General features: G+C 43.4%; 1 protein-coding gene across 3 annotated transcripts; it reads right to left on the bottom strand.

Moving 5' to 3' along the window:
• Positions 1-648: 648 nt before the first annotated feature.
• On the bottom strand, positions 649-23,852 carry LOC109509900 (transmembrane protein 150A). Of its 3 annotated transcripts, XR_002167014.1 has the most exons (9): positions 23,557-23,852; positions 23,071-23,302; positions 15,954-16,001; positions 14,172-14,258; positions 12,644-12,711; positions 9,494-9,621; positions 4,235-4,412; positions 3,184-3,810; positions 649-2,137 (listed from the first exon to the last, which is right to left on the bottom strand). XR_002167014.1 is itself a non-coding variant. In XM_019859804.1 (8 exons), exons 2-8 carry the CDS (start codon positions 23,178-23,180, stop codon positions 3,563-3,565), a joined length of 867 nt encoding a protein of 288 aa, XP_019715363.1. In that variant the 5' UTR covers positions 23,181-23,302; positions 23,557-23,852; the 3' UTR covers positions 649-3,562. The 3 variants fall into 3 exon arrangements, 2 of the variants coding, with proteins under 2 accessions (XP_019715363.1, XP_019715364.1); XM_019859804.1 differs by having other exon boundaries at positions 649-3,810; XM_019859805.1 differs by having other exon boundaries at positions 649-3,810; positions 23,071-23,299.
• Between the last annotated feature and the right edge of the window lie 738 nt (positions 23,853-24,590).

Raw genomic sequence — 24,590 nt, 5'->3', positions numbered from 1 at the left:
ACTATGAAGAAAAAAAAAGATATCGCGTAACATTTTCGTACGTCAGTGATGGGCTTATTTCAGCAGGGAGGCATCACTGCTGCGTGCTTTGAATGAAGGGAGAATAGAAAATCAACTGAAATTCAAACAGAAAATGTGGGACATTTTGAAACAACATCCGCTTAGCTTGTTACATTTGTGAGCCAACTGAGCAAAAAAAAAAAAAAAAAAAAGAAACAAAGGGGTGTGAAATTTTTGCTCTTGCATGCTTTGAATAGTGAAAACTGATTAGATGGATGAATCCATGCAAAGGTAAGTTCGGAAAATAGTAAATCTTTGCTGCCGCATGCCGGTAATGGGGTAAAACAATAAAATAGTGTCATCTGATAATAAATATTAAAATTAAATGTTTTTTCAATTTTTTTTGGTCACCAGGACCTCTTCTGTGTTTTTTAAATGTTCTATATACTGTAAATAAGACACAAAATAGGAGACCAAATATTCCTTGAAATGTATTAATGGATATTTCATTTTCCTCCACCGACTGAAAAAATATATATAAAGATCGTGGCCTTTAACAGATCAAAAAACAAAATATTTTCATTTTGATATGTATACTTCAGGCTTGTTAAAATTGAAAAACAATGTATAGTTAACATTTTTACAGCAGTTTTGTGGCCGTTTTTTTTTTAAGTAGTTCACAACAAATGTTAGGACATTTGAGAAGACTTCTTAAACCCCAAAAAGTTTAAGACCAAGCTTCTGCAATTACGAGTTTTGACGGATAGAGGGAGCAAGGGACAACGAGTTAGTTCCAGGTGAGTCACACACTTTTAGTATACTGATTGGAAAAGAAAAATAAGTGACCAAAGTGTGGAATGATGAGAATATGAATTAAGACACATGACAAGTGTGACAATAGCTGCATAGGTCATTTTGGTTGGCATACTTCCGAAGTACTGTATAGTAGAATGTCAGAATAAAATAAATGGACCCCAAAAAAAAGTATTATTATTTTAGGCCACAACATTAGGTACACCTGAAAATGGCTGCGTATTATTAACATGCTATTAAAAGTTTTTTTTTTGCCTCGTGATCATTTGCTGCCATTTTGTGATCACATAGAGGTACAATCAATCGCCTTTCGGAGGCAGTGTCAGATTCACAACAAAATTGAGACGTGTGAAAGGGAAACAGAATTAAACTGGCAACGAGACGATGGGTGGTGGGCAAATTTCCGCTTAGCTGTGGTAAAAGGCATTAGGCGGGTAAATTGGGAATGTTGTGTACATTCATTGATTCAGTGTTTTAAAACGGGGCCTTCTGATCCAACCTCCCAAGGTAGAAAATAAAATCATCATATGTGGGGATCCACTGTACCCCAAATGATGTCATTTGAACTCTCGTGAATGTGCAACATTTTCCAGCCTTTTTTTTTTATCTCTGTGCGGCAGTGATCTGTCCTAAACCTTTTCTTCCGCCAATTCTTTGACTATTATGGAACTACATATTTCAGTGACGACTGGAGCGGTGGCGCTAATAATGTATATTCCCGATTGGAACGTACATCCGGTCGACTCTGCTATATGTAGGGGATAGTGTCCGGCCGGGACGGCCTGCAGATCACAAAAATCCATGTAAACTGTAAATGACACCTATTGAAATGCATTGGGGATTTTCTTACACCCCGAACACCCCCCCCCCCCCCCCAATGTAAGAGTTAAGGTAAAAGAGTTGTACGTCTTTGTATTGACGTGTTTGTGATGTACCCAATGCTGTGTCCAGTAACATTCAGGAACACAATAGTGATAAAAAGAAGTGTACAATATTGCTTTTATGAATGCGATTGTTACAATCATCAATTAATATATATATAGAGAGAGAGAGAGAGAGAGAGAGAGAGAGAGAGAGAGAGAGACTTGTTAATAGCACCGAGGCCACAGGCACACTGATATTTGGCACACTTGACAGTCACACGGCCGCTATCGTCTCTATGAGGAATACTGTAGAAGGTAAGAAGCTTACAGTAAGTGGATGGAATGCGCAGGACCTGGGGGGAATCTGCGTCGCATCGACGCGTCTTTGGCAGAAAATTGTACAGTGCTGGAGGTCTGTTGGCAACGATTGTACAATCAACCATTGTGAGGCGGCGTCAGTACTTGGAGAAGATGAGCAAAAAAAAAAAAAAAAAACAAACAGTGGTAGGGATGTCAGTGTGAACAAATATCAATATTTGCTGTTTTAAAGGGGACCTGCTATGCAACTATGTTCAATTCGTGTCGTTATTTGAAGGTCACGGGGAACAAACTGCTGTCCTGTATCTGTTAATAAGATGACCTTGAAGTGGAGGCAAACAATTGCCATTCAAGTTGCTGCTGTAACTAAATTATCTTGATTCATGGGGGCGCGTTGTTTCGAGAAACGTTTCTATTTTTTTGCTGACGTCAACGAGGGGGACACGAGGAAGGGAGAAATGAACCATTTCTTCTCAGCTCCTATTTGGCTCACCAGTGTATAAAAAAAGTAACTAGTGCAATGCAGTTAAACAACACAGGCCTGGTTAAATAGGAATCTCGGTACTGTAATTTCGCATGAATAATAGGCTCCCTTCCATATTAGTCGTATATTTTAACAAAATTACGCACCATCCCACAGTGACTTTGTAACAACAATTGTTCCGTTATGTGACTCTCTGGTATGCAAATAGCCAACGACATGCCCTTATGTGATCAGAAGTGCCGCGAACAGCTCGTAGTCAAAGCTACTGGGCTAATGTGGCTTAGGTGACGCACAACCAGAAGGACCAAATGCAAGATCTGAGCATTTACAGGTTGCATATTAATCACGGGAAATTATGGCATGGGGGTACTTAAAAAGGCCCCCGGGGTCTCTAGTTTGGACACCTCTGATCTAAGATGAGAGGATGACTTTTTATCTAGTTCAATATGAACACCATCCCAGATGAACATTGGAAAAAAAAAAATAGATACATACCAGGTCCCCCTTATTTTTTTTAAATATGTAACAGTTTTCAGATAAGAGTTATATACTGGTCTGTAGGACAATATGAAGGGAATTTATTGCTTCCACACCTGACCTTGCTCCTGTGTGGCTACTACGTAAGCAGCAGATAATACCACGCTGCGCTTTCTACTTTCATCTGCGGCCGTCCGGCAGACTCTTGTTTAGCATGTGCGCACTCACCAAATGAAATGAAAAGGCCTCGCTGCAATTACCTGAAGAGGAAATCATCCAAGGTCACTTGTTGAGAAGGAAGGGGGGGCAGGAGAGAGGAAACAACAGATTTTTTTTCGGAATCTGATGGACCTTTGGCTCTCCGCTGCTAACGCTTGTAACTGAAGGCAGGGTTGGCTGGCTGGCTGGCTGGAAAATTTGGTTTCACAAATGTGCAAAATGCAGACAGGCGAAAAGCTGGTGGAAAAGCTCAGATGTGATGACAAAAAAAAAAAAAAAGCTCTCCGCTGGGGTTTTGCTTGAGTTCAAATCTTCACGCCATTGAGTGATTCAACAGATTTGACAACCCCGTCTTGGAAGGATAATCCAGGGCCGAGCACGTCGGGCCCTACAGGATGGACATGTTTTCGGGTTGGTGCGGCGGCGGGTGCGGCCCCAAGGCGTCCATCTTGTGCTCCCTTCCCGCGCCCCCCAAGGAGCCCCCTCGGGCCAGCACCGCCACGGTGTCCCCCGACATGCCCGCAAACTCGAAGGCGAACGTCCCGTAGAAGAGCATGATGATGACGCAGAAGACCCACTCGAAGATGGCCGAGGCGTGTTGGAGGATGTAGCTCTCCTGGCAGAAAAATACGCCGCCTGGAAACGCCATTAAGGAGCGTCTGCCGATTCACCGACAACCTCGAAATGATTTGTATCGATTGTGCGCGACGACTCTCATAAAAAAAGACAAATCGATACGTCTCCCGATAGGTGGGGTGCAATACGATTCGTGGATGGTACAATTTAAAACCTAACAATTTTATTCGCTTTGATTTAATCGAAAACGATTGTCCGCTTCAAACCCGTTTTTCGTTACCTCTCTAATCTTTACACTTTTAATTTGGATGTAGAGCTGAGGGCGGTACGAAAATGGATGAGAGCATAATGATGCCGTTTTTCTACTAAATTACAGGTTTTAGAAACAGCACACCGTCCATTTTCTATCGCGCGTCTATCCTTATTAGGGTATGCGCTATCTGAGTTTGCGCTAATGGAGCCCCGAGGAGGCCAAAGAGGATACTGAGCACCAGGGCGACGAAGGCAAGCAGGGTCATGCAGAGCCGCAGGTGGGCCACGTTGTACTCCCCCTGCGTCTTGGCCAGTCGATAGGTCAACGCCGACTGCAGGCACACAAACAGCATACTGGTGGGGAAGGCGATGCCGGCTCCGACATAGTGGAGAATTTTGGCATAGTCCACCTAATCGGACAGAAACAAGGAGTGTGATCAGTGTTTTTTTTTTTTTTGTTCACGGAATTTGTCATAGCGTGCGTCTCGGTCAACGGTGTGACCGGGCGGCATGATTCTGCAAGATGATTAAAGCGCCAAGCAAGACGGTTGGCGCTTCCGAGCTATTTGCCCGTTGACCCAGTGAGAACATGCTGAGCATTCCTGCGCACAAGGCTAATCCTTGAGGATTTATTGACGGAAATGCAGGCCTGTCATTTGTTCGCAACGCAAGGTGCAGACAAAAGATAAATCACAGCAAAGCCTTCGACGTCCTCCCAGCTTTATGCTTAGCAAATTTATGATGCAATCCTCGCGTCATGAAGTGCAGACTGAAATTCGGTGAGCTCGGCACATTTTACGATTTTTCAACAGGGATGACGAATGGTTAGCCTAAATTTGATGGACATTCAAATTCTCGAGGGAGGTGTTTTCCGTCTAAATTCGAGGGATGGCTAATCTTTCAGGAAATACGATACACATCCCATTGAAGGATAGCTTTTGATTTTGTCTACAAGAAAACGTGATAGGATATAATCCATCCCAGTATTTAATTGATGGCGGGAAGAATTAATCTAACACAGAATGGATGATCTACTTCATTACTCGTTCATTGGCTTGTGAATTGAAGCGTGTGCATGAAGTGTTTACATGTGAGCCTGCTGCTCGGTGTCCTAGCCCGTGTGATTAATTGTCATCATTAAGGGAGTGAAGGTGTAATGATGCATGAAGCGCTCACTACTCTATTTACTGAAAGGGGAGGGAGAGGGAAAGAGAGAGAGAGCGAGAGAAAGAAAGAGAGTGAGTGAGTGAGTGAGTGAGAGAGAGAGAGAGAGAGAGAGAGAGAGAGAGAGAGCGAGCGAGCGATACGGGTATAAAGGAAACAATTACGTATAAAGTGGCATAAAGTCAAATCAATAAGAAATCTGTCAACAGAAGTGATGATTTCACAGGTGTCAAACTCAAGACCCGAGGGCCAGATCCAGCCCAGCCACATCATTTTTTTGTGAGAGAGAGAGAGAGAGAGAGAGAGAGAGCGATACGGGTATATAGGAAACAATTACGTATAAAGTGGCATAAAGTCAAATCAATAAGAAATCTGTCAACAGAAGTGATGATTTCACAGGTGTCAAACTCAAGACCCGAGGGCCAGATCCAGCCCAGCCACATCATTTTTTTGTGCCCCACTAAAGCAAGTATTTGGTTGTCTTCTGATGATAAATTCAGTTCGTTGTTAATTATAGAAGTAATGCGATATGATGAAGATACATTTCTATGATTTTCACAGTCATTGGTGCTGTGCTCGGAGGGAAACCCATAACTACGACGTGGCCCGCAATTAAAACGACTTGGACTGTTTGTGTGGTTGGAGTGAAATAGGACAGGACCTTGGAGCATCACGGCTTGATGTCATGTTTGCAGGCACAGTGCTGGATAAATCACATTTATATAAGACTTTCTCCGAGTGATCTTGCAGCCTCTTGGTGGCAGCTGAGTCACATCGTGTGAGCCGGGCTGGCTTCAGATGTTATACATCCGCCCAGTCCTATCACCGTATGCCTCGATGATTCAGTTACAGAAATACCATATTAGAGGCTTTTCAGTACCCCAAATGGTTTCTAGTAATCCAATTATGAGACATAAATGCTTCCCACAAATATACGGCTATTTCCTGATCAAGAGAAAAAAAAAGCAGGTTGTAACTGTAATGATCTGAGTTCATAGGCCAACGTTCACACGTGAACATTTAAAAGTTCAATGCTGAGCCCAGCATTCGACTAGACTCACTGGCATGAATTCTTTATCCTCTGCGAAAAATCACCAGTTGCAATCGTTTCATCATCAACTCTTCATGTCGTTTGTATGTAGCGCGGCAACGGCGCTGTCACAAGCGTGATGAAGACTTTCAAAAGAGCGAGAGAGACGTGCTTCTTCTATTTATGTCCTTCCCTGCCCAAACCGTCAGTCTGCCTGACAGCGAAAGCCCCGGTGGCCACGCCACAGCTGTCCTGCCAGTCCGCACCTTATGTAACAAACTACAGCTGGCGACAACGCGGGTTTGTCATAGCGCATCTCCTGCCTTTTTGATCAGTGTTTTCCTTCGCGCTGTCCAAACTGCTTTTGCCTTTCTTGCGTTCCGTGATGGACTGTCACGATACATCCACCGTCATTTACATCTCTATTTCTTTCCCCGCCAAGCATGCGGAGAGCGTGCGCCAAGTGTAAGGGCCTGTATTTGGTTAAAGATGAAGCCTCGAGCATACGGATCTGACCAAAAATTCTCGGTGGCCAATGCCAGACTCCATGAGTGACTCCCCCACCACCCCCCCGCCCTTGCACCCCTTTCAGCTTGTGAAAAAGGTTTGTGCAGAGAGGAGGGCCCCAAAGGAGAAGCGGGGAACCAGGTGAGACTGGCACACCAATATTCTTAAGTATCGGTACTTCTACCTAAGCACCCACAAGGCTATTCTCTTCTACTTCTAGTATAGATTCTCAATCAAAAAAGTTATGCAAAGAAAAAAAAAGCAGGTTGTAACTGTAATGATCTGAGTTCATAGGCCAACGTTCACACGTGAACATTTAAAAGTTCAATGCTGAGCCCAGCATTCGACTACACTCCCTGGCATGAATTCTTTATCCTCTGCGGAAAATCACCAGTTGCAATAGTCTTTTGAGTTTCATCATCAACTCTTCGATTTAAAAGTTCAATGCTGAGCCCAGCATTCGACTAGACTCACTGGCATGAATTCTTTATCCTCTGCGAAAAATCACCAGTTGCAATCGTTTCATCATCAACTCTTCATGTCGTTTGTATGTAGCGCGGCAACGGCGCTGTCACAAGCGTGATGAAGACTTTCAAAAGAGCGAGAGAGACGTGCTTCTTCTATTTATGTCCTTCCCTGCCCAAACCGTCAGTCTGCCTGACAGCGAAAGCCCCGGTGGCCACGCCACAGCTGTCCTGCCAGTCCGCACCTTATGTAACTGTCAGAGATTTTCTCGGACAAAGTTAAAGAAATGACTCGGCACACAGGAAAATTGTCTTCAATATCGGCGGGAGGGGGATCTCTGAGAGCGAACGACGGTAGTTGCTCCGATGATCACACTCTCGAGCTCCCTTCCCGCCAATTCCGACTTTTATTGTAACATACAAGGAAAACACTGCCCCCGACATTTGCATACCGCACCCCCGGTCCGGCCCCTCGGTAGTGATTGGTTACCTGAGTTTAAGCTTTGAACCACCAGTACATTGGCGCCTTTCTGTCTGGTCCACACTGTATCAACATGTTGCAGACTTCGCGGACGACAAATGTCGCCTGGGCGCGAGGGTGTTCTCAACTCGTCTTTTGTTGTTCAACCGCTGTTCCCAAATTATTCATTCCCCTTTTGTGACCGAGTTTCGCCCCCTCCCCTGTGATTGCCCACCTGCATTGACGTGCTAATTGTGGACTTCAACAGCCCTCCGGCCAGGTGGCCGGCGCCTTTGTGCACAGGCATTTGGAAGTGCTGGATACGCGCCCAAACGTTTAGATGTGTCCAAATTAAATGAAACTTTAAACATGATACAATTTTGCTCATAAATTCCTCTAACAGTAACAAACTACAGCTGGCGACAAGGCGGGTTTGTCATAGCGCATCTCCTGCCTTTTTGATCAGTGTTTTCCTTCGCGCTGTCCAAACTGCTTTTGCCTTTCTTGCGTTCCGCGATGGACTGTCACGATACATCCACCGTCATTTACATCTCTATTTCTTTCCCCGCCAAGCATGCGGAGAGCGTGCGCCAAGTGTAAGGGCCTGTATTTGGTTAAAGATGAAGCCTCGAGCATACGGATCTGACCAAAAATTCTCGGTGGCCAATGCCAGACTCCATGAGTGACTCCCCCACCACCCCCCCGCCCTTGCACCCCTTTCAGCTTGTGAAAAAGGTTTGTGCAGAGAGGAGGGCCCCAAAGGAGAAGCGGGGAACCAGGTGAGACTGGCACACCAATATTCTTAAGTATCGGTACTTCTACCTAAGCACCCACAAGGCTATTCTCTTCTACTTCTAGTATAGATTCTCAATCAAAAAAGTTATGCAAAGCAATGGGGGGAGGACACAATGAGTATTGTTCCCAAGAAACAATACTATGTAAATAACTCAAAGTACTTGGAAATTATGAAAAACATTTGTGGTGATATCTGGTCCAAGATGATTAGATGAGTGTGTTGCAACTCCATTTTTGGCAGGGGCGACTGTTGTTTTTAGTCAATCGTTAATCCAGTCCATTTGCTGTATTTCCATGTTGTTATAGCTCCTTGTTTCCAGTTTCCACACAATCGCAGTTGGAAGTTTCATTTAACATTCTCGGAAAACTCTCCTCCCCGTGCCTGCCCACTTCTCAAAAGAAGCGCACAAACGCAGACGTCCAATCGAGGCACCCGGCCAACTCTCCAAATATTTAAACTGAGCGGAGATTCGTTCCAAAGGACAAACAGAAAAGCGGACAGCGACAGCTCCATGAGACAGACTTTAATAAACATTAATGGACTGCTCCTCCTGAATGCAAGCTACAGTAAGGCTGTCTTAGAGAGGGGGGGGGGGTGAGAAATGTATATGGAATGGCTAAAAGAAGGCCAAATCGTGAGATTGAGTTTGTCTAGAATTAAGAAAAACTGATATCTCATAATCCACGCACGCTTACAAATACAATAAAGTCAAATTAAATGCATATGATGATGCCGGTTGACTTCTAAGTAAATTTCAATTTCAAAAAAGTGGTAAACTGAATTCATTTGATTTAGCATTATAAAACTTTTACCTATAAAGGTGATGTTTTATGAAAGATTTCTACCTGTCACACAAGTAGAAACAAAAACCACTACAGTATATCGGACGAACTATATCTATAGTACAATCAATAAAAGCTACTCATTTTTTGTAGATGCATGACAGACACAGAAACAAAATTGATGGCAAATACTTGTTTGAGGAATATTAGCTCATACAATTATTCCGAAGAGGAGGTTTCTTTTTTTTTAGTTTGTAAACTGCAGCATTTTTGGCTTGGCGCCCGTACCTGGAAGTTGCCCACCATGATGAGTCCAGCGGCACAGATCCAGCCTGTGGAGAGACTCGCCGTGTTGAGGACACAGTTTTGGTGCTTCTCAATGACGTGGGCGTAGCGGAGCAGCACGATCACCATAACTGTGGGACAAAAAAAACAACACATAGAGACAGTTATGGCTCCTTCTGGATCACTGATCATAGGGTACATAATGCATTTATTTACATAAGTAAACTGACTTAAATCGAACATTTGTCTAGGACTGTTGGGTTGATACAAGACAAAAAGTAAGGGATCGTTTTTGGTTTCCGGGTGAAATATCACGATGAACCGAAAAGGTACTTCTGCAAACTTTTGAACACACGTGTGCAACTGTTCAATGTTTCAGTGCTTTTTGCACCAAATTCCGTGAATTGAGTAATTGTGGCATAAGCCCCAATAGTGTACGCAGGCTTTTTTTTTTTAGATTGTATTTTCACTGAGTCTGGCTTCAATTTTAATGATGACTCAATCTGACCTCGTTTGTGCCAAGAAGCATGGCAAAAAAAAATCTTTGGAAGATGTTTGAAAATTACAGGAAGTGGAATTACTCGAGCAAGGCAGGAAAATGAGATGGCGGCAAAGTGTGAGGAATGTGGGGGGCGGGGTCTTACATAAGACAAAAAGGTGAAAGGAAACGGAGTACAAAACTGTAAGGGGACAGATGTGGTTGGGTGGGCTATGCGGCTTTGGTGGGGGGGGGGGGGTTATGTTGGTGCGCTGGCAAGCAAGCCCCCACTAGTTTGTCTTTGTCTGTAACCTTTGCACCTCCTCCACCGCTGACGCAGGCTTAGCCATCCACTCGGTAAAAGTGGGCCACGGAGGCGAGATGGCAGAGTGAGAGGGGGGGGGCAAAGGAGCCCCCCTGGTGTCTTGACACGCCGTCCATAGATTGCACTCGCACACTAAACTGTTGTCACTGTCTTTGTGCGCGCGGGGGAATTAGGAGGGTGCTCGTCGCCAAACCGGCGTCGTCATGGCGAGCGTGGCCGCGCTGAGGAAACACTTCGCTCATCTCCGCTTTTGGCGGGGTGTGGAAATGTCAGGGTAGACATCTCATTGACGGGGCGCATCCATTTTACATAACCTCAATAAAACATCTGGGGAAGGAATACTCTCTTAAGGAGGGACATGTGGGAAAAAAGGGGGCGGGACATCAGCATCTCATTGTAAACAATCTTTTCTTTTTGTTCTCCTCTCTTCCTGGATAAAATGGGAAACATGCTGGCTCACTAAAAGGAGAAGTAAGTCAACAGCGCTTTATTGCATTAAATTATGACATTTCAGTCTCTGCTGGAGGCTGGCTGGCTATGGACCTTTTCCCTTTTCCCACAAAATGAGTTTTTAAACATTACAGATGAGGAGGCTTCAGCATGCTGGCATTAGGCACTGATGTAAAAGGTCCAAAATTTGACAGAACGGGAAAGATAAGAAACATTTGACCTGTTAAGATACATCTCACCTCCGTGTTTACATTTTTTATTGAGGCGAGTTGATTTTTCTTGGGTGTACTGGAGTTCACGTGACGCTGACAGCCGGGTTATTATTGATTCCTTATTTAGCGCAGATATAATGTGCACAACCCTGTTGTCACATGCACAAGAAAATTCATAAATATGATCAAATTGAAAAATCAAATAAAAATGTGTAAGCGCTACAATTGTACTTTCCCACAAATGAACCAACCAAAGCACACCTTACAGACAAGGCAGTTAACACTTCTTGACCGGAATAGATCAAAAAATAGCCTCAGTATTTCATGATCATCATTTTCATTTTTTGATGACTTCTTTTGAACACCGTACGTGGAATCGGACGAAGGAAAGGCAATGGTTCTCAGCAAATGCCCGCTGTGACTGAAATGAGGCGTGCTTACTGTTGATGAAAGGGTTAACGGCACCCGCGACAACGGCGTCAATGTTGTAAATTATACACATTGAATGGAGATGAATGTATGGCTCAGGCAACAGTCGGGTGCCAGCCAATCGGAGGGAAGAGACCGTCTGTAAATAGCAGAATGGCGACTGCTCGTGAATAAACATGAAGAACCAACCCCCACGACCCTCCTCCTTACCCTCAAACGCACACGCGCGCAGGCACACACACACACACACACACACACACACACACACACACACACACACACACACACACACACACACACACACACACACACACACACACGTATACACACAGCATGTGCGAGCCACAGCTGGGAAACATTAACTACATGAGGGCAGTCAAGAACCAGCACTTAGCAGAAGGAACAACACGTGCAGACTGACCAAAAAAAAAAAACAAAAACAACCATTTGGACCGGCACATGACTTTATACCATCTCACACGAATTTTTCCTACGAGTGCGCAGACATGCACCGCACGTGTGTGGTACAGTTGTTTTCCATTCATTTGGCGGGAATGAGTTCCCGGTGACATTTATTTGCTTCCTGGCAATTTGTGAAGCATGCGTAAGGGACACGGTTTCTTGTTTTGCTGAATAACACATTTCTACTGTACTTGTGGAACTGTATGATTAGTGCTCAGGGTTTTAAATGTAACAAAATTCTCAGGTACTACAAGGCAATCAATGGACAATCTGATGTGTGAATCATTATTGCGGCACTATTTGTTTGCTAAAAATCGTGGTGTGTGCCCTGCTTGATTTTGTTCAATGCGAAGTGAGCCTGGTCATATAAGTAGATGATCATTTGCAATCAGCTGTTAGTGCTCATAGGGTGGTAAAGGCCATCAATGATTTAGTTATGATACTTCCGAATGTCAGGTCCTACTTCTGCTTTTTTTGCGCCCGTGAAAGTAAATGAAAGAAACCAAAGAGTAGCCCAAGGCATTCCAATTCAGACACGGCGATATTGTCAGGAGACCAATTAGGTTATTACGCCAATGTATTCCAGCAAGTGCATTGAGTTACCTTGTGTATGAACTGTGCTCTATAAATAAAGCGCTGCCTTGCCTTGCATAGTAGGATGTCGTAGCTTGTATTTTGGAAGGAGCTAAATTTGGTTTAGGCGTAATAGCAACAGACAGATACTTAAAAAAAAAAAAAAAACCCGCTAATGACGGAGGTGATTGAGTTAGTGTAAGCGTGTGCACATAATGCCTTACCCATGAATGAGCCTGTGCTGCAGATAAGGCTGAAGAAGCAACTCTCTGGCGGAAGCGTCCCACATTTACTGCAAGATGAGAGAACACGGACATGAATGACATCAACAACACAGACACAAACTGAATCTGCAGTCAACCCAACTCTAAAATGGGACTTGCCTGTACATACTACAAAAACACATACCGGTATTTTTCAAGACTGATCGCTTAAAAAAAAAAACAAACAAACAAACTGTGAAATAGTGGTGGCGTGAACGACGAACCACGTTATGGTGGGTTCACCGCATATGAAATATTGTGACTTTTCCACTCTCCAAGCGGTGAGATAGAAACCGCTAGGATGTCAGCTTTTTACCCACACAGCTTCTCTTTCAATGAACAGCAATTGTTTTGTTGGTGGTCTGCCTGTCTGTGCCCGGAGCTGCTGCCCACCGAAAGCCAACTCAGCTGACTGCAGTCACATGCATTCTTTAGTTCACGCAAAGTCAGATACAGTAAACACGCTTGATTAGGTTTTTTTTCCCCCCCTTAAAGAATTAACTCAACTGTGATTCGCTTTTTCTTTACATTTTTTGGTGCGATGTCACAGCAAAGGGCCAAAAAGTGCAAACAAATGGGAGGAAATGCATCCAACCTCAAAAGTTCCGCTCTGTCTAATTGCACCTGATTTTTTTGAACGCATGTTTGTTGTCCAAAATTCTGCATTTGAGTTGAGCTAAATGTTGCAATGTGGGCTGAGAACTTTGACTTTGAGTGCAGCTCTCCTCAAAATGTGTATTTTTATATTGCAGCTGACTGTTCTGGTGGCCGTCTTTGTCAACTGGATTACGCAAGAACTGGCAACCTTATTTTCACCAAACCTGGTGGAATGCCACATCACAGGCCAAGAAAAACAGGTTCAATTTTAAGAGAACTTCAGACAAGTCCCCACTTACCCCCCCCCATGCAGTATTTTCATCTTTGTTCATTTTACATAACCCCTTTGTTTGGGCTGTCTTTTTATTTATCTATCATGACATAAGGCGTGATTTATTGTCTTTTCTCGAAACGATTTCATCCAGACACGTTACATAAACCGCAAAACCTACGTAGGGTCAAACTGGCTTTTCATGTTCAAAAGCCCAAAGTTAAACAAAACAACGAGCGCCTCGGTTTGTTCCCAAAGATGTTAACCGGCTGCTCTTCAAGTGTGTGTTTACATGATCGCATGGGGCCTGCCTCTGACTCTGAACAACCACAGTGGAAGGCGGGATACTTCAGCCCTGAGTCATTTTCCCAATGCGCGCGCGCGCGTGCACAGCGCACGTGCATAGGCATAGTCGTCTCCTATGCGGAGTCGTCCGTCTCCTTAAAGGAGACGCTCACGTGACTTTCATCCACAAGGCAGCCAAGCGGTCGGGCTGTGACGTAAAACACAATGGGTGTGTTCCTGTTTTGAATCATCACGCAGACAAGACACGACAGTGGGAGAATGGAAGACGTGCAGGAGTGTTGGGTGGCGGTGCGTGGTGGGAGTCTCCTCACTGACCTGATGAGAGGTATGTTGTCCAGCGTGCAGCACAACGTTGGTCCACTCTGCAAATACAGCTCCTCTTCACACGACTGGTTGTACAACCTGGAAGAGCACAGCATCCGTCATTTGTGCGACATCCACCTTGCCTTCAAACAACTGGACAGTGTTTATTTCATCTTGCAAACCAATGTTAGGAGGAGGACTCCGATTTTCTAGATTTTCACATTTCCGGCATATCAAATTTAGGAAACATGCTTAACGGTGAAACATCGTCAACAAAGAGGAACAGAATCCTTGGCATTGCTTTGATTAAACCTTTGTGGGTTGCTGGGAGATGTTTGTTTTGGAAGGACCACAAAAAATGGGTTAAAAAAAAAAAGCCTAAAATGGCTGCCTTAAACAAAATGGCAGACTTTGAGTGTCTTGCTCGGCATGGCATCTTGAGACTATTTTGAGGGTGAAGCCTACTCCTGTAGACCAATCCATCAATCCATGAGTGCTTTTGGAATGTGGGAGGAAACCGGAGTACCCGTAGAAAACCCACGCAGGCACGGGGAGAACTCCACACAGGAAGGCCGGAGCTTGAATCGAACTCTGCACCTCTACAATGTGAGGCGGACTTGCTCACCAGTTGACCACCGTGCCGCCACCCATCAATCATTCGATTAAATTTTGGGAATGGTATATCGAGCACTGTTCATGCACGGCGTATATACGCGCGTCCACTTGCAAGTGCATTTGCACATTTAAACAGAAGCATAGCTAAATATTAGAAAATAAAGTAAAATAAGGAAGTACAAAAAAAAAAAAGGAAGTGAAATAAGGAAATTTGAGATGTCTATCAAATTCCATGTTACTCAGTGAAATTGGCCTCAAATTTCTGCTACTGAGCCTTTTCTTTGGAAATGACCAAATACACTTCAAACTATAACGTACAAGCAAAATGGGAGATTTTTTTGGTGTCTTTTTGGGCATGGGTTCTGGATACATTTTTGTGGGTCTATTCACGATAGAGTTTACCAAATTTCATGTTCAGTTTAATTGCCGTTGGGGTAATATTTTTTGTTTGTTTGTTTTTTTTAAATCTGAGGAATGCTACTAAGTCCATTTTGGTAATGACTAGGCAAGGGCCAATCAGCGGTTTGACGGTTTACTGTGGATTTAAAAAGTCACGGTTTCAATACCCACTGTGACTAGCCATCACCGGTAATGAGCTTTTTCTTCAGTTTTTTTTGGAGGGGCCTTTTTAGCAGCTGCAATATGGTTGGCTGCTCGCAGAGATCAGCTGCCACTTTGAAGTTAATGACAACTTGCCACCTGCTTGTTTTTCTCCTTCTTGGCTGAGCACAGAGGTGAGCGGTGATCGGGAAGAATAATGTACGTCTACGCATGCGTTTTTTGCTACAGCAAACAATGTGCACAACCCCCAAAAAGGACATTTTTGAGTTGTGATTTTAATACTGTGATATTTTTGCTCACGGTTATATCATCAGAATCTCATATCGGTCCAAGCCTAGTAATGACCAAATTGACTGTAAATCGGATGCTACAGACCAAAATCTAAGATTTCTAGAAAGGTTACTTGAGAGTTTTTGTTTTTTTTTTTGTGGTTCTGTGCATGATAGATAAGATGAGCACACTTAATGTGGCTGTGTGTGAAATTAGCCTCTGGGGCTGACCTTTAAAAGATTTGAAAGAATTGCCTCATGGCATCCAGATCATTGCATGAGATAAAAGAGAAAATGACAAAAAACAGCATAACAAAAAACAACAACCAAAAAAAAAAATAAAACATACCAGTTATCCACAGGGCAGACGTGTTGGTTGTACAGAGCCATGGCATACCTGGAGGAGGAGAGCAAGGGTAATTAACCCAAAAGAAAGAGCCGCAATTCATTTCTTTTATGGGGTGTTTTTTTTTTTTTTTTTTTTTATGTACTTGGCCTTTTCCCTGCGTCAAGTGGAGATGCGTCTTGATTTGTGAATTCTTGGCTGTCTAGCGTTTACTACTCTGCTCCCCAACCGATCAGCTCCTCCCCCTCCCTTGCGTCGTTTCCAAATTTCTCCCATCATGTATATTCTCGTCTGTTTTGGTCCTGTGGAGCATGACGTTTCTTGTTTGGTGAAACTGTGTCCTTAAGTGACTTTGCCTGCAGTGCTTTTTGTTGGATTTTTTTTTTTTTTATATGAAACTGTTCTCTGGGCTGTTTTTTTTTCCCCTCCCCTGCATCCATGGGTGCCTGCCTCTTCCTTCAGCATATCATTTAGCGTAAGAAAATACGGAATAAACTTTCAGACGTCAATTTTTCAATCAACGAGAAATAGACATAAAACTAGCTCTTTAACCGACATCCAAGTCAAGTCAAGTCAACTTTTACTGTCAAATATGCTCGATGTGCAACATAGAGCACAGATGAAATGTCTTTTCTCTCAACCACAGTGCGACCACAGGAGAGAGAGGTACAAGATTTGGATCCTACACACACACACACACACACACACACACACACACACACACACAAAAATAAATAAATAGATTTAAATAGGAGTGCCTAATGTTTTGACCATACCTCGTTATACATGAATTTCTGTCTGCTTTTGCTACGGTCACAATTGTTCACTTGTTTAAAATGGCATCAAGCGGACGTGGACATAAGTGCCGCGGGTTAGGAAAAAAAAAAAAAGTAAGTAGTGTGCAACAACCAATCGCAGATGAAGCCAAAGCACTGACAAACACCATTATTCGTATGAATTCACACTTATCAAAACTGCTGCGCTTGCCTGAATCCTTCATTTCCCTAAAAGGCAAACAAACTCTTAATGTAACTACCTAAAAAGAACTTTCAATTTGAACTGTTGCTTCCATTTAAAGGTCACTCAATCTGTTCCCGGTTCCATGAATGATAAGCAATTTGTTCTCACACTGTACCCAAAAAAAAAAAAAAAAAAAAAAATGTACCGAACCATGATGATCCTCTCTTATCTTAGTTGTTTCATTGTAACGATTGGCCCTCTGACGCCAACACTAACCATGAAGTGGCCCATGATGGAAAACAAAATTTGACACCCTGCCATTTGTTTAAAGACTTCATCCCCAACTCAATATAGTTCAAGACAGACACAGTATATGGGTGGTTTGTTTGAGGCCATCTTGGGTAATCGCATTGCGGCTTCCGCCCTAAAGCCGTGTTGACTGGGGTCAGGTCGCTGACCACCTCCTCAGCTCAGAAGTCAATGACCAGAGGACCATTATCTATCTGCGAGATAAAGACAACTACTGTTCTTCAGATTGTTGTATAATGCAACGCCGTCATCGTCAAATTGATTGACAATCTAAACTCCCTGCTCTGCGCACACAAGCGCCAGGCCCATAAAGCAGAGACGGAAATGAGATTGAACGAAATGAAAAAAAAAAAAAATCGCCAAAAGCAGAAGCGGCCTTCTGATCTGCTTCAATACACGACAGAGTATTTGGTTTTGCGGCCAGTCAACGCATCGCCATTCACAGGTCAAAACCGACTTTTTTCAACAGAGAAGGAAACTCAAAGACGCAGACTTTCTGTTGTGATGATAGGGAGCGGTTCAGCGAGAGTTGAAGTGGCAATAAAGAAAGGCTTCCGATGCAGAAAAGCGTCGGGGGCCATAAAACGTCTTCTGACATGCGCACCTGCTGCTCCACACGCGTGAACAACTACACGCAGCACGGCTGGATTGTGTTGTCACAAGAAGTCAGCATACAGAGCATGCTTGTCTCCATATGATTCGCAAACCGTAAGAAGCGTATTTTCCAGAGAATTCTTTCTTGGTGTGTTTTAACTCATGAAGAAAATTGCTTGAAACAGAGCTCGATTATGTTTGGATTTTACACGTGAGGCGAGAGCCGCAAAAAATGTGAACTATTTGCATAAGTTACAGTCGAGACTGAAGGCGAGTGCGAGCGTTGAATAAACGAAGAATGTTTTATCATAAATTACTCACATGAACCCACTGGCCTCAGTCGAGTGGGAATGAAAGTCCCTCTCCCGCGCCCCCACCCACCTCATTGTTCCCTTCGATTGGTAATCCGGACGCGCGTTTCCTGGTTGGAAAAGGTAACATTTGCCTTGAGGTCATGTCAATCAGTGTGACCAAGTCGTATCAGCCAGATGAAACGTGGCTTCAAGGTAGCAGGCTAACAAAGCACTTTGACTTTTAAATGTCATCTCGAGCACTGAGAGCATCTCGACAACAACAAAAAGGAGGTTACGACCGCACACGTTGGATTAGTGAAGAGCGACGTGAGAAGGAATCGTGGGTGGCTTAACGTTTATGAATGATTCCATTGCTTTGAAAATATCAGCGATGGGGCTGAAACTCAAGTTCGCATGAAGTAATAATACAGGTTTGTTCAAAAAAAAAAAAAAATCATCTAGCGCGGCTCAGTTTTTGCCGCAAACTTGAACTGCATGTTTTTTTTCTTATTATTTACAAATGGAAAATACAAGAGGTCGGTTGATGGAAAAATCTGCCACAGTGAAGAGTTCCAAAGCACTGCGCAAAAATAACACAGGGGGGGAACCACAAGAAAGGGTGTGGGGCGTGAACGATGAATTCATTTCGGCTGCATAGGCCTAGGTGGCTACAAGCCTAAGTCCATCTATTTTTAGACCAAAAGTTACAACGTCCTATCACACTGGTGTCAAATTTGACGACGGCAGGTTAGCCCAGGCCTCCCCACGTCTTCTGCTTGTTGCTGTCTGCGCTTGACTTCTCCTTTCAAAACTACAGATCCATCAATTCTAATCACATATAAGAGCAATAATGCCATAAAATGTTTGTTCTTTTTTACATTTAAAGGTTTCAAAGTGGCAGTGGAAATAAAAAAAGGCGACACATCCGCGTTCAAATTGTAGTTTTTTTGTGACCTGAGAAAAAAAACAAAAAAAACAATACTTTCATTCTGAATTAAACAATCACATTTAAACTCACATTAAGTAGGAGTCAGCACACATCGTACACCATTTCAAGTGCATCGGATTAACCCCGCCCTCCTGAAATTTCTGGTGCTCGAGGAGGCTTTTCATGACATTTGTTTTGCTTTCTATCAGAGGCCTGAAGGGTTTTTTTTTTTTTCTCCGACTGCCATTTCAAACTGTAATTCTCTCCAATTTGTGAAAGGCCTCGGGCCTCGGGTGCAGCTAAAAACAGACCCAAAGCATGATGCTGTTCACGTAAGATGCTCTTTTGGTGGTAAGCAGTGCAGCGTTTGTGACAAATGTACCTTTTAGAATTAAGGCCACAAAGACTCTCCAGAAGAGAGCGACACCCCCCCCCCCCCGTTTTAAGGGGCCGTGCACACCTGTGCAACCACATGAAATCACAATGATTTTCACTTTCCCTCACAAAAAGATTGGCTTTGAAATGATACATCTTGATCTCTCTCTTTTTTTTTTTTTATATCACAAAAACCTGGCATTTGAACAGGGGTGTGTAGACTTTTTATATCCACTGGATAAGCAGCCGTCTATTCCAATTCATCATTACATTGTTACGTAACACTGTCAATGATATCATGCTTCCAACTTCGCTGTTTGCACTAATTGTTACAACTGAGATAAAATAAAATAATGCCAGAAAGGGGGGGGGGGCACTGTTTTTAGCGGCGAACCGGAGATTTTATTTTCAGGCCATATCATCAAACCATAGATACAGGATGTCCTAACCCCAACAGGGACTTTCTGTTGAAAGTGTCGCTCAATGCACTCGTGCCAATAGGGGTCAGCAATGCACGCTTTCCATTCTGTCCCCCTGCCGTATTTACTTTACTCCCATCCTGTCGCCTGCGCTCAAAGAACCAAGTTATGCAACAGGTCACATCCTTTGACATTGCGCTCTTCAGGAGGGGGGTGGGGAAGGACCCTTGACTGCTCCTCGAAACAAGGCGCCCTTGTCAATGCAACAGGAAGGAACCTGGGTTTTGGAGGTGGCTAAAACTGGTTTCGGCAGAGAGAAATGCGCGCGTGTATAAATACAGTAGTGGTCTAGAGACATATATGACCTATGATAAGCCTCCTTTTTGGGAAGGTTGGCTTGAATTATAGAAAGGTCTGTTATTTACAACTACTGTGCCATGAAAGGTCATCAGGTGTGCCATGGGAAATATTCCAATTTCTCTTCATTGGTCCAAAAATTAGGAATGCACTGATACCACATTTTTTCCAGATGTAAATATATATTAACAAGTAGAAAAACGGATGCCACGTCCGCTCGGTGTGTTCATTACAAAATAGAGTGAGTGTAAAGAAAGTCAAGACTGCTTCTTGCGAATATCACAAGTTCGAAAATAAGACAAACGAGAAAACTGAAGGAGCCGAGCAGAACCTCACGGCACACAACCTCTCCATTGTGAGACTAATAAAGGTTTTCTTATTTTATGTATCCTTGTTCATTTATGTAGAGTATCGAGTCAGGAAGAACAATTAAATGCCCTTCCACTGGATGTAAATAATTAACCTAATTAACACTTTTTGGAATACTTTTAGCTAAGTAAGAGTTGAGAAACATTGGCCAGTGCAACATCATCACCAAATGAAATAAGACTTCCTCTTCACACAACCAAACAAAAAAAATCTTCCCTCTTTATCACTTCCTCTCCTCTTTTGCGATGCAGAAAAATCAACTTAATGTGTCCTCGATTTTTAATATTCCTTTTTTTCAGGCACTATTTGTTTTTTAACCTTGAACGTGATTGACGAGTCCAGGTTGTCAGCTGTGTCGAAAATGAATCAATGGCTTCCTTTTTATTGCTTATTTCATTTGAAAAGTCACGAAAATCGAATGTCAATCGGCACCATGTAACTGCCTTTGACAATTCATCAACCGCAGTGCCAAATGACTTCACCCTTGCTATGCCGTTCTTGTACTAACATGACATTGTGCATACATTGAGTTGCACTCATCCATACACAACTGTGAACATTTGGAACGGGACCATCTGTCTCTCTCTCTCTCGACTCCCTCTTATGGTTTGCGTTCCTCCTCTAATAACAGCACATAATACCAGAACTGTCAGCCCGAACATGACCAGGAGGTATTCTCGCTCCCTTTAAGTGTACAAACAGCAAGAGGTAAGATGTTAAGGCTGTCATGCACATTTCACTTCTTTCAACAAAAAAAAAAAGCGCTCTTCCCGGAGAGCTAATCCACATGCAATTGCCATGGCTCCCAGGAATTCAGGGTAAACATGCAACAGAGTTGCTCTCTTGGAGAAAGGAGGAATCACCAGAGACTAGCATAGAAGCCCCCCCCCCCCAAAAAAAATAATTTGGCCTTTCTGCCTTTCCAAAGCAGCTCCCCAATGATGAGGAGGGTTTGTAGGTATAAAGGGAAGCCCTTTGAACATTTACTCAATGCTTGATATGCATCTTGAGGTCCATGTACTAGTACACTCTTTGGCCATACCGTAAAGAAAACTCAGCACTCTCATGACTGATTGAGCTCTAGAAATGCTGGGCCCAACATCAACATAAATCCTTGATCATTACTGGATTGAAAAGAAATTCACTGTAAGGCATGAACCATAGAACTAAAATGAAACACATCATGATTACATTCAATGAAGTTTTGGTTTTTTCTTCTCCCCCCCCATTCTTCACGTGCAGAGAACGATCAGCAAGGGGGCGGCATTGACTCACTGGCCTACCCTGACCACACGCCCCTGAATTCCATGTTACTAGTGAGGTACAACTGAGCACGAGTTGACATCTGCGCGTGAGAAGTTAATCCTTGTTTCCTACTCCACCCCCCCCCCCAAGATGGCACCCGAGTAGGCAGCCGTCAGCAAGTGCTCTTCAAGAGCCTTGCTTTTTTTGTTGTTTTTTTGTTTTTGTCACATGGTGTTTGTTGTTTTGTCGTGTGGACCTGATGCGGACTGTTTACAGCGTTTTTTGGCCACGACGTTCGTCAAAGGAGAAGAATCTGTGCTTGGTGGTTGCGCCTTCTCTGCAGCACGCGTGTACCAGCACTGATTTTGATTGGGAGGAATGTCAGCGCCATTTGACTGTCGATGCTGGACAGCTCCGAGGCGCTTGGGTTTTTTGCGCCTGTAATGCGCAGCATTTTTCACAGCCCCGTTTTGTTCAGGGGAGATGTTGGCGCTGTTGGACAGTCACCGTTGGTGCAGCTGGATGGATGGCTGCTGGAGAAAGGAGCATCGGCGCAGAACGCCGATGCGTATTTGGAACTGAGAGTCACCGCTTGGAATTGAAATGGATTTACGTGGGACAGGAGAAGTGAACCAATCTCTTTTTTCGTCAATGGATGCTACAGCTTCCTGTTGACTTTGAAACTGAGCTTGTAGCCGACGTGTCCACATTTTGAGCATGACGTCTCTGACACACTGGTGAAAGGACACTTTGATTCTCTCCTCTTTCATCTGAAACTGATTTAAACAACAACGCGTATGACGGAAAAGTGGTTATGTAGTAATTATTTTAGTTTGTTAACTGTTTTGTTAAGCGCTTTGTTACAGCTGCAGCTGTTGTGAAAGCGCTATATAAATCAGGATGTATTGTACGAGGACACTAGTAGTGGAAAAAAAAATGTCACTAGCAAGACAAAGTCATAACCATGCATCTTATTTGAACATTTATTCAATAATATTTATTGATATCCATCTTAAGGTCCATGTACTAGTTCCTAGTACACTCACTTTTGGAAAACCCTTAAGATGTGATACGAGTGAGGCAAAACTGCACTAGTTGACTCACTCAATGTTAGTGATCTTGAATGACTTTTGGGGGGGGGGGGCTTATCCTGACCCTGGGACAGTGTGGTACATCCTTCGATAACTTCACACAAGAATATTTTGCCTTCAGATGAGTGTTTTCATAGCTTTTGTGACTAATGAATATGGAAGAAGGTTGTGAATACTTACACGACCCAGATCCCAGTGATGGTCAGTGCTGGGAGGCTAACAGGCAGGATCACCCACAAAGACATGGCAGGCACCTCGAACCCTCTTTCCTCTTTTTCCTCTTCGACCATCCGAGCAATATGTGCTCAAGTAGTTCTAACATTTAACTGTGTGGGGCTGACATCTGCACTGACGCCAAATGAGTCATTTTAATAAGTCGGCCACACGAGAAGGACGAGGCTTGTTTCAGCTGCTGGAAAGGAGGGAAAGGGCACCATTATTAGCGATACTTTGTATCCAATTTTTGATCTTTTTTTCTCGAGCACAGGGAGACTTATATGGAGCTTAACACGGGATGTGCTGTTGTAACATTACACAAGTGATATTAAGTCACGTCTTCATTCAATAGTCGCAATGAATAACGACGACCGCTGCGCAGTGTCTCGTGCCGCAAGCTAGCAACAAATAACGGTGAGCATCAATAGGAAACATGAACACATTACTCACCTTCGGCGGCTACGTGTTCGAGCAAGTGGGGTTTTTTTCCCACCGCAAGAGTCTTCCTGCTTAACTTTGGTGTTGGTCGACTTGTCCTCTCTCCACTTCAGGTAGCCGAAAAACAGACGGGGGCCGCAGAACCGGTAGTTTTCTGGCGTTGACAAGTAGGAAATCCCGCTTAGACGATGTCGTTATGGAAGGGAAAAGAAAGGGAGAGTTCGACTGCCTTCAAAGTGGAGCCCGACCTGCAGGATAGCCGCCACGAGACACTCCAGGGCACCCAGCTGTTTGACTCCGCCCCCCTGCAACCTGTGCTGGCGGTGTGTGCCGAGAAGTGCCGCGGGGGGGCGCTGTCAAGTCAACTCGGAGGACCTCAAGATCATTACTGTAATACAGTACTAACTTAGCAATGTTCTTTCTCTATTTGCAAATATCTAGCTACCAATCTTTTTTTTCACAATTCTCCCTTGAACAAATTGTAAACTACGTCAAGAAACAACACACAGGAGAAAAATAACAATCAAAAGAAAAAACAAAACAAAAAATAAACGTCTTAAAAAAAAAAACATTGATAACATTAAAACAGGAACACAAGTTCAAGGTTTTGACAACTTTCTTATTTTTTAGCACCAGATATATAAAGTATATATCTAATTCATTCAAAAACATAAAAAATTGGTTTTACTATGTCACTTTACATTTGTGTCTATAAAACTTTCCAAGAAACATTATGAGATTAATGAAACAAAATTCTATTACAAATGACATTTATTTAGGAAAATAAAACGTTCTGGAAAGTAAGCTCAAAGTTACAGAAGATGTTGCCCAAGATGAACCTGCATATATCTTTCGATAACAATCTGTTTTGCGATTGAATTTTGCCACTGCGTAATTTACGTACGCAATGGTAACGCGACTCAGCAACGTTGAGCAACACATTTCTACCTTTTTTTGGGACAATTAAACACGAACTTGTTTCCAGAAACAACAGTTTCACTTTTTTTCGGAGGCGTACTTCAAACATGAAAGAGCATTAGTTCTGT

Source organism: Hippocampus comes, unplaced genomic scaffold, assembly GCF_001891065.2.
Source record: "Hippocampus comes isolate QL1 unplaced genomic scaffold, H_comes_QL1_v1.1 scaffold64, whole genome shotgun sequence".
Lineage (NCBI taxonomy): Eukaryota > Metazoa > Chordata > Actinopteri > Syngnathiformes > Syngnathidae > Hippocampus > Hippocampus comes.
Note: the sequence above shows the minus strand (reverse complement) of the source record. Positions and strands in the feature narration are given on the sequence as shown.